At 53.2% G+C, this 16,423-nt stretch overlaps 1 protein-coding gene across 2 annotated transcripts; it reads right to left on the bottom strand.

Annotated features, from left to right (window-relative positions):
* Positions 1–150: 150 nt before the first annotated feature.
* On the bottom strand, positions 151–16,218 carry RSPH9 (radial spoke head component 9). 2 transcript variants are annotated; one of them, XM_047794603.1, is made up of 5 exons: positions 15,438–15,901; positions 11,526–11,691; positions 7,896–8,025; positions 7,279–7,425; positions 151–378 (listed from the first exon to the last, which is right to left on the bottom strand). In XM_047794603.1, the coding sequence occupies exons 1-5, from the start codon at positions 15,662–15,664 to the stop codon at positions 218–220; spliced, it is 831 nt and encodes a 276-aa protein (XP_047650559.1). In that variant the 5' UTR covers positions 15,665–15,901; the 3' UTR covers positions 151–217. The 2 variants fall into 2 exon arrangements, with proteins under 2 accessions (XP_047650559.1, XP_047650560.1); XM_047794604.1 differs by lacking the exon at positions 151–378 and adding an exon at positions 6,800–7,045 and having other exon boundaries at positions 15,438–16,218.
* Positions 16,219–16,423: the final 205 nt, after the last annotated feature.

Here is a 16,423-nt window from a genome sequence, read left to right as displayed (position 1 = left end):
GGCTGCGGCCAAGAAGCAGCCCTGCTTGAAGGGCTCCCAGCTGTCACCTCCCCAGTCGTCCCCGCTGCCCCTCACTGTGGAGCTGGGCCTCTGCTCAGCCTGGACACCAGATGGAGGCGGAGATGAGGGAAAGCAGCAGCACAGAACGGACCCAGTTCGCCGGACTTTATGAAGATACTTTATAGGCTCTACATTCTCACTGCCGGGGGTGGCCCCCCTACAGCATGAAGGGCAGGTCCATGTTCTTCTCGCCAGTGCCCACGTAGATGTAGCCGCAGTTCTTAGTGCGGGGAGCATGGTAGAAGGTGAGGCCGGGCCAGAGCAAGCTGCGCAGCACCACCAGGGCGTTGCCCCGCTCCGTCTGGATGCTCCAGGACCCTGGCGGGGAGGCGACAGGAGACAGGCCTGGGCACCGTGGAGCCGGAGCCCTGCAGGGCGTGCAGAGGCCCTGAGCTTCGGGCAGCCAGGCCTGGGCATTAAGGTTCCACAGGGAAAAGGGAATAAAATTTAATTCCCCCGGTGCTTCACTCCCTGACCTCCTTTGAGCGTTTCACTGCTCATTAAAACCACTTCCAGAGGGAGGGCGAAGGGAAGGAAAAGAGGTGCAACTCAAAGCAGTCAGTTTTGTTCCTGTCAGCAAGTCTAGTGAAAGGTTGCGTGGGGGAGGGAGCTGAATCCACAGTCTGTCAGGGCTGGGCTGTGGGAGGCCCCCCAGGCTCCTCCTCCTGCACTAAGGGTGCTCACCAGTGGCCTTCAGTCCTGGGGCACTTTGCCCCTGTTTGCATTTTGCTGTCCCCCAGGCCCAGCCGCCTCTGCTCTGCGATGGATGAGACCCGACCAGACTTATAGAGAAGTGCGGCCGTGTCAGCCCCTTCTGGCAGCTGGTGGACTGGAAGCCATATTGGGCAGGAGAGGCCTGGAGCTGCAGCTAATGAGCCTTTGTCCGTCCTGGGTTCTGCCCTGGTTCTTGCTCCCCAGACGGGAGCAGCCCAACCTGGGGCTGAGTTGTGCAGCCATGAGGACTTGGCGGGAAGGGCCTGATCCAGCTCCAGAACCAAGGGAGGGAGCCGCTGTGTGGGAGGAAGGAGCATGGGAAAATCGCCTCTGGATGCAGATCTGGAGCTTCTATTCCCCTGTGCACTGGGCCTCTCCCGGCCCAGCCACAGCTCTGCTCCAGGCCCTGCCAGAAAGGCAAACGCTTTGAAGGTTTTGGTGCTGGACCAGCCAGTGATGCATTGAGAGCTGCGCCCAGGCCTTCATCAGCTGCCAGCTCAGCCCGGCTGCCTGGCTCCCAATGCCCCCAGGCCTCCTCCAGCCACGGCCCAACCCTGGTTACTCCACACCCAGCAGCCTCATAGCTCAGGCCCCACCCACAGGGGGCCACCCTGCATCCAAGAGACCTGACCGCCAGGCACCCCGGCCCTGATGGCCACTCAGCCCTGCTTGCTTAGGGAGAGGTCGCCCAGAGGCCACCTCAGCACTGTGCTCTACCAAGTGTTACCACCCATGCACGAGACGGTAAAGCAGAAGGGGCACTGTGGGGGCCTGACCCTGCTCCTCCAGGCCCGCTCAGGGCAGACCAGGCAGCATCCGGAAGAAAGAAGGTGGTTCATGTATTCCCAGAGCTCTGGCTGGGGCACTGCCCAAGTTGGGGGGCGGGGATATTTCCTGCTCGGAGAAGTGGGGCATTTCCCCAGCTTCCACAGCTTTCCTCTCTGGGTACCTGCAGTCCTCTACCTCCTAGACCTGCCTAAAGAGTTCTAGAGGCCTTAGCTTGTTGCTTTTGTAGTCACTCATTCCAGAAAACAGATTGCCTGGGGGTAGCAGGAGAGGGGGTGTGACAGGACAAAGTGTTCCCAGCGCACTGCGTTCAGCCTTTGGCCAGAAGCACAGACCCCGGATAACAGCCCCCTCACTTCCTCTGCCAGTGCCCAGCGCGTCATCTGGGGAGTCCCTCCCTGCCCCTGGAGCCAGTGGTCACACAGCCCCCTGGAACTGCAAAAGGTCAGGCCCTGCCCACCAGGGGTGGGCATCTTGCGGCCTCCCTAGGCTGAGTTCTGCCCTGGAGAACTGGGATCCTAGAGTCCCCCAACCCAGACCACTGTTGGCAGTGCCCTGTTGCCAGCACCTTATACCCTGGGCAAGGGTAGGGTCCTGGCCTCCCCTGGCACCAGCCTGCCCACCCAGGGTTTGGCCATCTCTGGCATCCAGTAGGTGAGGGGCCTAGGCTCATCAGCAAGCGCTTCCCCCAGCGCAGCTAAGAACAAGGAGGAAGTGGTGGTGATGCCAGAGAGATACAGTGCCCTCACCAGGATGGGGACAGTGCCAAGCAGGCCCAGGGTGCTGGCAGGGTGCAGGAGCGGCATGTGAGGGGCCGGGCAGCCAGCAACACTGCCTCCTCCTTCCCTTGCATTCCTGTCACACTCCTATCCTCTCCTTGTCCCTGGCCCACTTGTCACCCAGGAAACAGACTCAATGTGCCAGGGGTCACATAGCATCTACCTGGGAAGCCAGGCACTTGCTGTCACCTTCACCCTCTGATTGCAACTGCTGGCAAGGAAGCAGCCTCCTGCAACCTTGGGTTTCAGCTCGCAGCCCAGGGCAGTCACTCTTCTCCACTCATTTTTGAGGATGTGGTGGGATACGAACTGGTAAACCAGGAAGGGAGCCTCCTGCATCAGCAGGAAGTCCTGGGTTTCCTGGGCCCTGGGGGTCTCACCCACCTTGCTCGTGGGGAAGGCAGCCTCAGGCTGGGGGTGGGGGGGCCTCATCATAGTTACATTCTCCTGCCCTCCAGGAAGCAAGGCAGCAAAGCTATGAGATTAAGTTTGAGGAGGACAGTGGACCAGGCTGGGGTTCTGGGCCATCCAGGGACAGCGGATGGCTTAAACCTGCTCCTCAGACCAGCACTGCACAGCCTGACACACACACACCAATGACCATGGGTCCCTTCTCAAGGCAGCCACTCCCCCAACACCAGGGCCACAGGATCTGGGAAGGGGCGTGGTGGAGACAGGGACACAGGTGAAAGAGTGCCCAGTCTTATTGGTGGGCAGGGCCAGGTCCCATGCTCCAGAAGGCTGAGCACCTGTCAGCCCGGCTGCCATGGAGCTGCGCAGGAGGCACCACCTGCGGGCATGCACACGCACACACACAGACAACACCGTGTTCTCCACCCCTCTCCAGACTGTTTCCCCTGTCTGCCACCTCTTCCCAACCACCGCGATCTAAAGGCCGCTCTCCAGGCAGGCGGGCCCCTGGCTGCCCTCTGCTGCCTGAGCTGGGCATTGTGCTGGAGCTCTAGCGGCCCAGCAGGTCCTGAGATCAGGCGTGGAGCAAGGACAGGTGGTCTGCCCTACACCCCGCCCACTTCCCAGGACATCCAGGTGACTTCGTTTGTGAGGCACCTTACCCAGAAAGGAAACAGCAGTCCCGTTGGGCAAAAAACACTCCCCAGTTCTACCCCTCCAGTCAGTGCTGGTGTTCCAGGGGAATCTGCCTTAGGAGTTTGACCCTGCTGCGCAGCCCAGCCCCTCCAGCCCCATAGCTCCTGCTCTTTCACCTACAGTTAAGGAAGGGAGTCTGGGAGCAAAGCCAGTGTCTGTTCTCCCCCGACCACCCACGTTTTCGCCCCCACACCATGGCCCCCACCAAGCCACCATGAGAAAAGGCTGGGCCTGACTTCCTGGAGGCTCTCTGGTGGTGGCTCTGTGAGGAAGGGAGCTGGAGGCCCAGAAGCTGTGCAGTTTCCCAAGTTCAGGCCAGGAGCATTCCTCCGCTCAGGCCCCCACACAGGGGATGCCAGGAGCTCTCAGCTCCTCAGGCTCCAGCACTAAGGACAAAGCAACATGCAGGAGAGGACTAGGATGTTCAATCACTGCTTGACCCTTCAACACTAAGACCCACTGTTAGGGCAAGATGTCCAGGGACCCAGGCCACTGCAACCCACCCACCTCCCAGGCCCAGATCCTGTTCCTCCAGGAGCCTGATGAGTCCACTTGTCAACTGGCTCCAGCATCCTTGAGAAAGACCCCCAAACTCCAGATCTTACATTCCCCTTTGCATCAGGACAGCTGCTTCCTGTGTCCCCTTTACCCCAACGGCAGGACAGACAGGGAAGATGGGGTTCCCTTATAGAGACTTTGCTGGGCCCCCACATCCCATCTGGTCAGCTTTGGTCACAGCTGAAAAGGCCCCAGCACCCTCCAGGCCCTTCACACTGCACAGAGGGTGAGGCTCCGAGGAGGAGGAGGTGCCCCTGTGTTATCCCCAGTCACTGGGCACAGTGGAGGGAGTGTCACATCCTCTGGCCGGGAGCATCCGATGTAGGTGAGAAAGATAAGGCAGAGTTTTCCAGCCCCACCCTGAATCAGGGAGCGGGGGGCACTGCTGCCTGCAGACTAGGAGCACTAAGAGGATTTTCTTGGCCCACCACTCAGCCCCCAGCACTGGGTCCCACCACCACAGCGTTCCTGGCTCCCTCCAGCTGCTAGCCAGTCTGGGAGCGCAGAGCTGGAGGAGGTAATGGGAGTCTGGAAAGTGTGTCTGATGGATGAGAAATGCTCCATCCTCTATAAACCATCTTCATCTTTCTCACAGTCCCAGGACCCCCTTTCTATGCTCAGGGAGCTTGACTCTAGCGCCCCCGTGTGGCAGAGGTCAGAGTAGCCATTCCTTGCCGGCAGGCCTCACCCACCTGGGCCCTGGGCTGAGCTCCTGGGGCACTGCAGTAACTCTGAAAGGGCCTTCAGATCCCTGACTTGCCCCTTCTCCATCCTTCCCTGCAGTACTGCCTTATTATCACAGACCTGCTCACAAGCCACCAGTAGCTCATACTGCCTTGGTCTAGGCCTCCTACCCCCTGGCCTTCTAGGCCCTCCTAGGCCAGTCCAACCCAACTCTAAGGCCTTTTTGCCACTAAAAATAATATGAGCAATTTTTTCAATTTTAAGGGCCACACCTGCAGCATATGGAAGTTCCCAGGCTAGTCGGAGCTGCAGCTGCCAGCCTACACCACAGCCACAGCAACACCAGATCCAAGCTGCATCTGCGACCTATGTGGCAATGCTGGATCCTTAACCCACTGAGTGAGGCCAGAGATCAAACCTGTGTCCTTATGGTCAGGTTCGTTACCGCTGAGCCATAACAGGAACTCCAATTTTTTTTTTCTTTTTGCTTTTTTAGGGCTGCTCCCACGGCATTATGGAGGTTCCCAGGCTATGGGTCAAATCGGAGCTGTAGCTGCCAGCCTACACCACAGCCACAGCAGCGCGGGATCCAAGCCGCGTCTGCAAACTACACCACAGCTCATGGCAACGCCAGATCCTTAATCCACTGAGTGAGGCCAGGGATGGAACCCACAACCTCATGGTTACTGCTGAGCCACGATGAGAACTCCCAATTATTTTTAAATTATCAGTAATAATTATTAATTTTTGGAGTTCCCACTGTGGTGCAACAGGATCAGCGGCATTTTGGGGGCACTGGGATGCAGGTTTGATCCCTGGTTGGCACAGTGGGTTAAGGATCCGCATTGCCACAGCTTCAGCTTAGGTCCCAACTATGGCTCAGATTTGATCCCTGGCCCGGGAACTCCGTATACCAGAGGGCAACTAAAAAAAGAAAAGATAATCATAAGTACTTTTATTTGAGTCCTTATTCACTGTGTGTTATTTTAAATGTTTTGTATGTGTGTTAACTCATTTAATTCTCATAACAACCCAATGAGGTAGAAGATATCATTAGTCCCCTTTTAGAGATTGAGGCACAAGAAATTCAAGGACTTGCCTGAGGTCACCCAGCTAGTAGATGGCAGATTCAGGACCTCAACCCAGACTTTCTGGTTCAAGAGCCCTTACCTTCAGCCACTGCTGCCATCTCACCTGCCGCCCCGAGTTCCAGCCCAACTGGGTTGCTCACTGCTCCTCTGAAGTGCTTCCCTCTAGCAGGGATGGTGACCACTGTCCTGTCGGTCCCACTGTCCACTTAGATTGAAAGACCATCTACTTGACCCCAGTTAAGGCCAGAGCCCTGGAGCCTAACATTGTAACACTGTGTCCTTGCGTTTAACTCTCTGAGCCTGTTTCTTCATCTGTAAAATGGGGATAATAATAGTGTCTACCTCACTGGTCAGCTGTGAAGATTAAAATGAGAAAAGGTGTGGGAAGGACTGAGCACTGTGCCTGGCACACAGTAAGCAGTGTCACTGCTTTTATGAGCTGTTATTATTATTATCTTTGCCATCGTCAACAACAGATTCCCTCCAGTTCTCAGAACACCAAGCAAGGGGAGGGAGAGAGGCAGGGCTGCCAAGTCAGTGCCTTGGGTCTGGCCCCCCAAAACGCCCCAAGCCTGGCACCTGGCCTTCGATGCAGCAGCCAAGCAACTGCATCTTCCCAGGACACGTTTGGCTCTACTGGTGGAGCCCAGGGGAAGGAAATGGGGTCTCTGTGGCCCCGCCAACTGCCAGCTGTCTGCCTGAGCCAGGTGGGCCCTGAAGCACAGGAAGGCTCTGAAGTTGAACATTTTAAGATTTTAAAGTACAGCACACATAGCAGGGGGCAAATGTACAGAACTGAGAGTTCCTGTCGTGGCCAGTGGTAACAAATGCCACGAGTATCCATGAGGATGCAGGTTCGATCCCTGGCCTAGTTCAGTGGGTTAAAGATCCAGCTTTGCCGTGAGCTGTAGTGTAAGTCACAAACATGGCTTGGATTTGGTGTTGCTGTAGCTGTGGTGTAGGCTGGAAGCTACAGCTCTAATTTGACTCCTAGCCTGGGAACTTCCATATGCCATGGGTGCAGCCCTAAAGACACCCCCCCCCCAAAAAAAATGTACAGAACTCGTTTCCTTAGCAGGTGGGCCAGTCAGTCAGCACCCACTCACTGAGCACCAAGCACTGGATCTAACCCCAAAACCAACTGCAGAGATGTTTGTACAGCTAGTACTTTCAGGGATGTTTTCAGAAATATTTTCAGGGGAGATTCCCAACTTGCCTCTATTCAAGATGGATATGAAAATCAAGAGACACCGAGAGACTTCCTGGCTGTGGAAGCATATGGAAGACAATCAATCCTTTTGTCCACAAACACCAACTGCTTGCTGAGCTGAGCCTTGTACTGAGCCGTGGGGAAGCGCCCCCCTCAGGGCCCCACAGTGAACCCCCAGCGCCCACCCAGGCCCTTGTCCCCCCCTCCTCTCAGAGGAGAGGACAGGTGGCATGGCCCACTGCTCTGACCTGGCAGCAGATCCAACATCCTCCACATAACAGGCTCTTACCTTTGGGAATGTCATGCTCCAAGGAGTCCATGAAGTCCAGGGAAGGGTCCAGGTCGGCCTTCTCAAGCAAGGTCTTGTTCTTCAGCTCAACAGGCTCCCGGAAGTGGAAGTAGGAACTGAGCTTCTTGGCTTCAGATAAGGACAGTCCTACAAAGAGGCAGTGGGTGGAAAGGAAGGTCAGCCCCGAGCCCCACTGCCCCCTTCCTCTGTGACTGGGGACCACAAGGTTCTTGCAGAGGATTCAGCTACTGACGGGGAACTGAAGGGCCGAAAGGGAGCAGTGTTCTCTCAGCCTGAGCTTGGCTCAGATCCTGCATTAAGGAGAGAACACGGAAGAGGAGAGAGTGAAAGCATGGGGAGCCCAGCTCCACACAAAGCCCTGGACCCAGGTGGCCAGAGGCTCTCCCACCCTTGGGCAGAGAAGAGACAGAGCCCAGTGACTAAGTACCTGTGCCGAGCACTGATGCCAGGCTGTTGGGCACACCCTCCAAGCGCTGTGGCCACAGTTCTGCTTCTCTGAGAAAGTAGGAGGGTTTCCCTGGACTCCAAGACATGTGTCTGACTACACTCAGGAAGAGTCACCTTCTGGCCTGGAGAGAGGCCCCCGGAGAGCTCACCTTCAAAGGTCCGATTGACATGGATGGGTCCAAAGGGGGTCTTAAAGAGGGCGCCTCGGGGGATGACGGCCACAGCCTTGTCGATCTGATCAATGATGGACACCAAACGGGTCTCTTCCTTGATCTGGACCTGAGGACCAGGAGATGACATCCTGCCAGGGCTGTGCCAGGGCCCTTGGCATGACCACGTGACCTGGGTCACCACAGTGTAGATGCCAGGTCCGTGGAAATCATAGAAGTTGCGCCCTCGCCTTCCCTCCCTCTGTTCCTTTCTTATATTGGTAATATATGCTGGTGGTGAGTGCAGTATTGAAAACTGAAAAAAGGAGTTCCCAATGTGGCCCAGCGGGTAAAGAACCTGACTAGTATCCATGAAGATGCAGGTTCGATCTCTGGCCTCGCTCAGTGGGTTAAGGATCCAGCATGGCCATGAGCTGTGGTGTAAGTCACAGACACGGCTCAGATCCCATGTTGCTGTGGCTGTGATGTAGGCTGGCAGATGCAGCTCCAATTCGACCCCTAGCCCGGGGAACTTCCATATGCCGCAGGTAGGCCCTGAAAAGAAAAAGAAAAATTTTTTAAATAAAAAATAAAATTGAAAAAAAAAAAAAAGCAGTCTCTCCCAGCTCAACCCTGGCCACCCATTGCCTTCACCATTAATGGTTCTTATGTATCCTTCCAGAAACATACTATCCTATCATATTTTAATGTTGCTTACTTTGCCTTTTTAAATACAAAAGCTAACAGGCTCACGGAGGAATATTCAGGTAATAGAGAAATATTTTGTAATATACCTACGAGAATTAAAACCATTTTTAATTCTACTTCCTAAAGGTATTCACATGTTGACATACATTCTTCTATTTTTTTATGCCTATTATTATTATTATTATTATTTGCCTTTTTGCCTTTTCTAGGGCCGCTCCCACAACATATGGAGGTTCCCAGGCTAGGGGTCAAATCGGAGCTGTACCCGCCGGCCTACACCAGAGCCACAGCAACACGGGATCTGAGCCACGTCTGCAACCTACACCACAGCTCACAGCAATGCCAGATCCTTAACCAAGCAAGGCTAGGGATCGAACCCGCAACCTCATGGTTCCTAGTCAGATTTTGTAACCACTGAGCCACGACAGGAACTCCTATGCCTATTATTCAAAGGAAGATTAGAGTTACAGTTGTTTGTTTGTTTTGGCCATGCCCACAGTAGGCAGAAGTTGCTGGGCCAGAGATCATGCACCACAGCACTGACAATGCCAGATCCTTAACCGCTGGGCCACCAGGGAACTCCTGAGTTATAGTTTATATGGTTTCCTATTCTGCTCTTAACATTGTTTCTCAAGCACCACCCTATACCATAACATTTTTATGCTGATGAAATTTGGTTATAATCAATGTCAAGGGCAACCCTGAACAAACAGACTTCAGAGAGATGTTTGGGAAAAGCAGCACTTGGCAGGGAAAACATGTCACCAGGATCTCCCCAGTCACTCAGCCACCCATTCCCATGGGCTGCTGACTAGAATTGTTTACAAAGAGATGGAAACTAATACTTAATGAGCATCCAGGGCAGGAGCTTTAAATGTGTCACCTCATTCAATCTGCACAAGCCTGTGAAGTAAATAAAATAATCCTGATTCTACAGAAAATACAGCTGAAGGGAGGTTAAGTTTGTCAAGTGGGCAAGGGCTGCAGCTGAAGCATCACAGGCCTAGACCTGGACTTGGCATCACTTGGGTTCAAGTGCAGAGGCTGAGTTTTGAATCCCGGGTTTGTCTAGGTTCAAAATTTGGGCTGGTTATTTTTTGTCCTCGCAGTCCCATTTCTAGCAGTTGGTCCTTCGGATCCAGCGCACCCATGGGAAACGACACAGGTACAGGATCGTTTATTGGGGTACCATTGATCAGAGCTAAAACTTGGAAACCAACATTTCCATGAATAAGACACCTGTGAAATATGGTATGTTCACACAAAGCCAGAAAGAACGGGGAGGCTTGAAGTCCCCCTGTGGTGGAGCAGGTTAAGGATCCACCGTTGTCATTGCAGCAGTTTGTGGTGCAGGTTCAATCCCTGGCCAAGGAATTTCCATGTGCTGCAAGCACAGCCAAAAAAAAAAAAAAAGAAAGAAAGAATGGGGAGGCTCTTCAAGGTAGTGATATAGAAATATCTCCAAAATATATTGTTGGGGTGGGAAAAAAAAAAAAAGCAATGTGCTTTAAAACTGTGTAACATGCTACCATTTGGTTTGGTTTGTTTTTGTTGTTGTTGTTTGGGTTTTTTGGGGTTTTTTTGTTTTTGTCTTTTCTAGGGCCACACCCACAGCACATGGAGGTTCCCAGGCTGCAGGTTGAGTCAGAGCTACAGCCGCAGTCCTACACCACAGCCACAGCAACTCGGGATCTGAGCCGAGTCTGCGACCCACACCACAGCTCACGGCAATGCCGGATCCTTAACCCACTGAGCGAGGCCAGGGATCGAACCTGAAACCTCATGATTCCTAGTCAGGTTCGTTAACCACTGCACCATGACGGGAACTCCTGGTTTGGATTGTTTTTGAAGACAGCAAGGGAATATCCTGGGGAGCGGTAATGGCTGAGGTTTGTAATCACATAAGATGTCTCTCAAAACAAAGCTTCTTAAACTTTAATGTGTATTTGAATCTCCTTGGAATGTGTTAAAATTCAGACCCTGATGCCGGCCCAAGATTCCACATTTCTAACTCCCAGGGCTGTGATGCTTCTGATCCAGACTACACTCTGAGTAGCAAAATTGGACACACACACACACACTCACACACACACTCACACAAAGATCTGGACACACGGAGTTCCCATTGTGGCACAGCAAAAACGAATCCTACTAGGAACCATGAGGTTGCGGGTTCTATCCCTCACCTTGCTCAGTGGGTTAAGGATCCGGCGTTGCCATGAGCTATGGTGTAGGTCACAGATGTGGCTCGGATCCCGTGTTGCTGTGGCTGTGGTGTAGGCCACAGCAGCTCCAATTAGACCCCTAGTCTGGGAACCTCCATGTACTGTGGGTGTAGCCCTAAAAAGACAAAAAAGACAACAACAACAAAAAAAGATTTGACACACACACACACAAAGATTTGGACACACACACTCATATAGAACATTATATTCTGGTGGACAAGGTGGGAGAGAAACTTTAGTATATATTCTTTTCGTACCTTTGAATTTTGAACCATGTAAATGTATTATCTAGTAAAATTAAAATTTATACAAAAATATAAGCACCTACGCACACCCCTTACCGCAGGTGCAGCACAGACCCCCTTCTTCCCAGCTTCCACAAGAGCCGCCCACCCCCTCCCCACCCTGTCACGGCTCAGGAGCTGTGTAACCCCAGGCAGGTCACTTAACCTCTCTCTCTACACTTCAGGGTCCTCCTCTACCACCTGGTAATGTACCAACTAACTTCCCAGAGCTGTGAGAATGAAGTGATGACGGGCACAGTGGCATGGGGCCTCAAACACCTAGCACTCCAGGCCAGGCTGGCCACGGGGGCAGTAAGGGTAACAGTTGCCGGAGCCGCCATGTCAGCTGGGCTGGGCTTGGGTGGCCCAGGCCTTTTGCACGCAGGCCCCCTCCTCCTCCTGTCTTCACTCACCACTACTTCTTCTTCAAAGACCTTCTCGCCCTCGTTCACCTTCTGCAGCTCAGTGTGCTCATACTCATGCGAGGGGTCCCCCATGAAGCGGCCTTTCACCACGGATGTCTGTGTCACCATCTCCTCGGTGGCGGGGGGCAAGAGGCTCCACTCCATGCAGTTCAGGCTGCCAACAACATCCCCGTGACTCCCCTTCCACCTCCCATCTCCCCAGGGGTGAGGCCCAAGAAAAGCCACTGGCAGTCACACCTGCCCCCTGAGTGGCTGGGGTGTGCCCCACCCCATCTGTGATGTAAATTCACCTTGGCTTTTTAAAAGTTTCGATGTGCCAAGAGATGCCAAGGGTTTCTTCCTAGATATCTGGACTGTGAGATCGTGGGTGAGCTTCTGGGAGGTGAACTTTCCTCAACTGCAAGTGCCTCTGCTCTGGCGAGCCCCAAATTCACACTCAGCACAGCCCCAAAAGCACAGCCATCACCCCCACGGCCCAGGAAAGCCCAGCTCAGGCTCAAGGTGCTCTCCTCCTCCAGGTCCTGAGGGACATTGCCAGCCCAGACCCTTCCTTCCCATGTCCTGCCTGCCAGGTGGGGGATGTCTTCTCACTCTTCCCTCATCCACGCAGGGCCTGCATCCCCTGCCCGCCCCCTGCTCATGAGTCCTCCCTCCTCTCTCTACTGGGTCCTTCACAACATAAAAACACCCTTTCTTTCTCTTTCTCCCTTCCTAACTTCCTGCCTGCCTGCAACTGCAGCACATGGAAGTTTCCAGGCCAGGGGTCGAATTGGAGCTGCAGGTGGAGCCTACACCACAGTCATAGCAATGTGGGATCCGACCTGCATCTGCAACCGACACAGCAGCTTACAGCAATGCCAGATCCTTCACCTACTGATCGAGGCCAGGGACTGAACCCTCATCCTCACAGATAGTAGTCGGGTTCTTTTTTTTTTTTTTTTGTCTTTCTGTCTTTTTGCCTTTTCTAGGGTCCCACGGCATATGGAGTTTCCCAGGCTGGAGGTCGAATTGGAGCCGTAGCCACTGGCCTACACCAGAGCCACAGCAACAGGGGATCCAAGCTGTGTCTGCAACCTATACCACAGCTCACGGCAACGCTGGATCCTTAACCTACTGAGCAAGGCCAGGGATTGAACCCCTAACCTCATGGTTCCTAGTCGGATTCCTTAACCACTGAGCCACGACAGGAACTCCAAACTAGTCGGGTTCTTAATCCACTGAGTTACAACCGGAACTTCCACCCAGCTTTCTGAAACGACAGCCCTCAAACCCATGCTCCTCAGCACATGCACCTTTCCTGTCCCTCCCTCCTCTTCCCCAGCGCTGATCTAGAATAATTTGCCCTTTGGGAGCACCTCCTCCCCTTTGCTTTCACTCTTCCAACAATGCACCATGATTCTGCTCCTGACACCCCAAGAAATTGCTCAGAAGGAGGTCACCTGAGACCCAAAAGCCAACAGATGTGTTTCCATTTCTGTTTCTTTTGACATCTCCCTTTTCCCCACTCCAGTGCCCTGAATATTCCCAGGGATCAATTCTCACCCCTTTTCTCTCTGCTATCTCACTACCCACTCCCAGAACCCAGCTCCTCCCCAGCTGATGTCCAGAGTCCACCTGCCTCTCATCCCCTCACTGCTTCCACATCATCCCAGCTACCACCTACTCTTGCCCAGATACTGCAGTAGCTTCCTCACTGGTTTCCCCATGTCCACACCTGCCCCCACTTCAGCCTTGTCCCCACCCAAGTGCTACAACCTAAGCCAGATTGTGTCTCTGTGCAGAAGCTTCCAATGACTTCCCATTGAGCCAAGTCCCTACAGTGCCCCACAGGGCCCTGCACAACGTGTTGGCCCCTCTCATGTGCTGCCATGTTCGCCCTCACTCACTCCTCTCCAGCCACGTGAGCCTCCACGAGGTTCCACTGCACTTGCCTGGAATGCCTTTCCCTCATATAAACACACAGCCCACTCTCTTGGTTGCTTCAGGTCTCTTCTCAAAGGTTACCTCGGAGTTCCCATCCTGGCTCAGTGGTCAACGAACCCAACCAGTATCCATGAGGATTCGGGTTCCATTCCTGACCTCGCCCAGTGAGATAAGGATCTGGTGTTGCTGTGAGCTGTGGTATAGGTCTCAGATGAGGCTCAGATCCTCCACTGCTGTGGCTGTGCTGTAGGCTGACAGCTGCAGCTCCGATTAGACCCCTAGTCCGATTAGACTCCATATGCCACGAGTGCAGCCCTGAAAAGCAAAAAAAATTTATACATATAAATTCTGTGAAGGAGTTCCTGTTGTGGCACAGTGGTTAACGAATCCGACTAGGAACCATGAGGTTGTGGGTTTGGTCCCTGGCCCCGCTCAGTGGGTTGAGGATCCGGTGTTGCCGTGAGCTGTGGTGTAGGTCACAGACGCAGCTCGGATCCCTCATTGCTGTGACTCTGGCGTAGGCCGGCGGCTACAGCTCTGATTCGACCCCTAGCCTGGGAACCTCCATATGCCGCAGGAGTGGCCCTAGAAAAGACAAAAAAGACAAAAAAAAAGACAAAAAAAATTCTGTGAAGACAAGGACTTCTTTAGCACTGAATTCCCTTTGTCTAGATCAATAAAATTTACAGAATGAGTCTCAAAAAAATAAAATGAGTCTATCTAAAATCTCTATCTTCAGTCCAAATTGTTCTCGGACCTGTACTTTAATATGCCTCCTTGCCACCCTGCCCCCAGGTACCTCACATTACAGCACTAACCCCGCTGCCTAAGCTAAAAGGAAGGGTCAATCTTGACCTCCTCTTCACCTTCTCCCATTCAGTCACAAATCCCAGTACTTCTACCACTGAAATATTTCCAGTCCCTCCCTTCTGATCCATTCCCTCAGCTATCTCCTCCCTTCAAGTCCCCCTCATCTGGGCACTGCAACCAAACACCCACTTCCAGACCACGCTGCCCACACAGGTCTGAGCAGACTCTTCCTGCTGAAAGGCCCTCAGGACAAGTTCAAACCCCCTGGGCTCTCCATCCAGTTCTATATAAAACCCTAGGCTGTCACTGCCATGTCTGCCTACCCACTGTTCTCCCAAACACTCCAAGCCAGCTCCAGCCAACAAGTTTGCAGAACTGTTCCCTCTAACTGGCATGGCTTTCCCCCACACCTTCCTGGAGAACTCCTAATCATCTCTCAGATCTCAAAGAAGTCACTCCCTCAGTAATCCTATTTAATTGCTCTCTAGGAGAACGCCCGCCCCTTTGTCCTAGTTTAACACACTTGGCTGTAATTGCTGGGTTACACCTCAGTCTCCCTCCCTAGGATGTGACTAACTTGGAGACAGGAGTGAGACTGAGCCATCTTTGTAACCTCAAGTCTAGCACAGGATCCAAACAATGTTGGATTCATGCGTGAGTAGGTAAATGACATCTTCAACCTCCTGCGGCCTGAATGGACTGCTTTGTAAGATGGTGAGCTCCCCATCAACGTTGCAGGGTGGGGGGTGGTCAAAAAGAGGCTGGAGGATCCAGTACGATGGTGTCCAAGGCATTTTCTCCAGTTCTAAACCCTTTCTGTTCCATTCACCATTTGTTCACTACTTCCTAGAGCCCCTCCTGCTGTGAGCCAACACCTGCACGGAAGGTGCTTCGGGACCTGCTTCCAAAGAGCCCCACACCATGTCCTCCCACCCCAGGCTTCTGACCTGTCTCCCAGCTGAATTCTGAAAAGTCAGGGCCACACCAGGCTCACACATTGCTTTTACTCTGGGTCTCCATTCTTCGGGAACTTTCCTCTTGCCCAGCCTCTATTATAAACCTACCAGTCTCTAAGTTCTCCCAGGGCCCCGCCCTTTCAGACCTTGCCCACCCCTTCCCGCCCCGTTGGCCCGCGGCCTTCCCCTCGTATTCCCCTGCAGCCTCCACCTGTATAGGGTCTTGCGAGGTGCAAGCTGGTCCTCGCTCAGGCCCTGCGCGATGTAGTAATCAGCGATGAGGCCGAGGATGCGGCCCCAGAAAAGGACCCGATCGAAACGGTAGTCGCGTTTAACCAGCGTAAGGGAGGTGAGCAGAGAGGCCCGACGGTCTGGGCTGAGACCCTGCCCACTGCCCGACGCCAGCTCCAGCGATAGCAGGAGGCTTTCCGAGTCCATCGCACAAGCCTCCCCGCTCAACGCCCGCAGGTTGCTAGGAGAAGCGCGTCCACAGAGACCCAAAGCCCCGCCCCTCGGGCAGACCGGAAGCAGGATTCCACCTGCGGCCTCCAGCCAGCTTTCCCAGGAAGCCCTTTGGAAAAGCCTGGTTAAGCTAGTCCCCTCCTGCTTCCTTTCCGGGGTAGGTGACTGGATGTGTTCAGTTGTTACGGCAACGGCGTGGGTTTGTTCCCCACCCCCACCCCCCACAAAATAGGTAGGCTTAGTGGAAGGTCCCAATTTGCCCAAATCCAGGGATAAGTTTGCCTTCCCTAAGCCCTTCCAGCCAGTGGACACTTACTGAGTCCACACTGTACATGCAATGGGGCCTTGGGAAGAAAAATAATACAACAGTGGGACTAGGTGTATCACTTCATACCAGTCACGTCCTTTTTTGGCCTCAGAATTAGCTATGAAGAAAAGAAAAAGAATTTGGTTGGTTTATATCATAGGCTTTGAAATTAGGGTTACTGGAAATTTAATTCTATCCATCACTTACTAGTGACTTGGTTTTGGAAAAGGTACTTAATCACTTTGTTCTAAATATCCCCATTTATAAATGCTGATAATTCATAGAGTTCTGCTGCATTTTAATTGTGTGTTTGTATATGTTAAGTACTTCAAAAAAAGTTGTTATTATTATTTTTTTCTGGGTGACCTTGGGCAAGACACTTAAATTTCCTCATTTTCTAAATGTAAAACAAGTGGATAATCTATATC

The sequence above is a fragment of the Phacochoerus africanus genome, chromosome 9 (assembly GCF_016906955.1).
Source record: "Phacochoerus africanus isolate WHEZ1 chromosome 9, ROS_Pafr_v1, whole genome shotgun sequence".
In the NCBI taxonomy this organism is placed as follows: Eukaryota; Metazoa; Chordata; class Mammalia; order Artiodactyla; family Suidae; genus Phacochoerus; species Phacochoerus africanus.
This window is presented reverse-complemented; position numbering and strand designations above follow the sequence as displayed.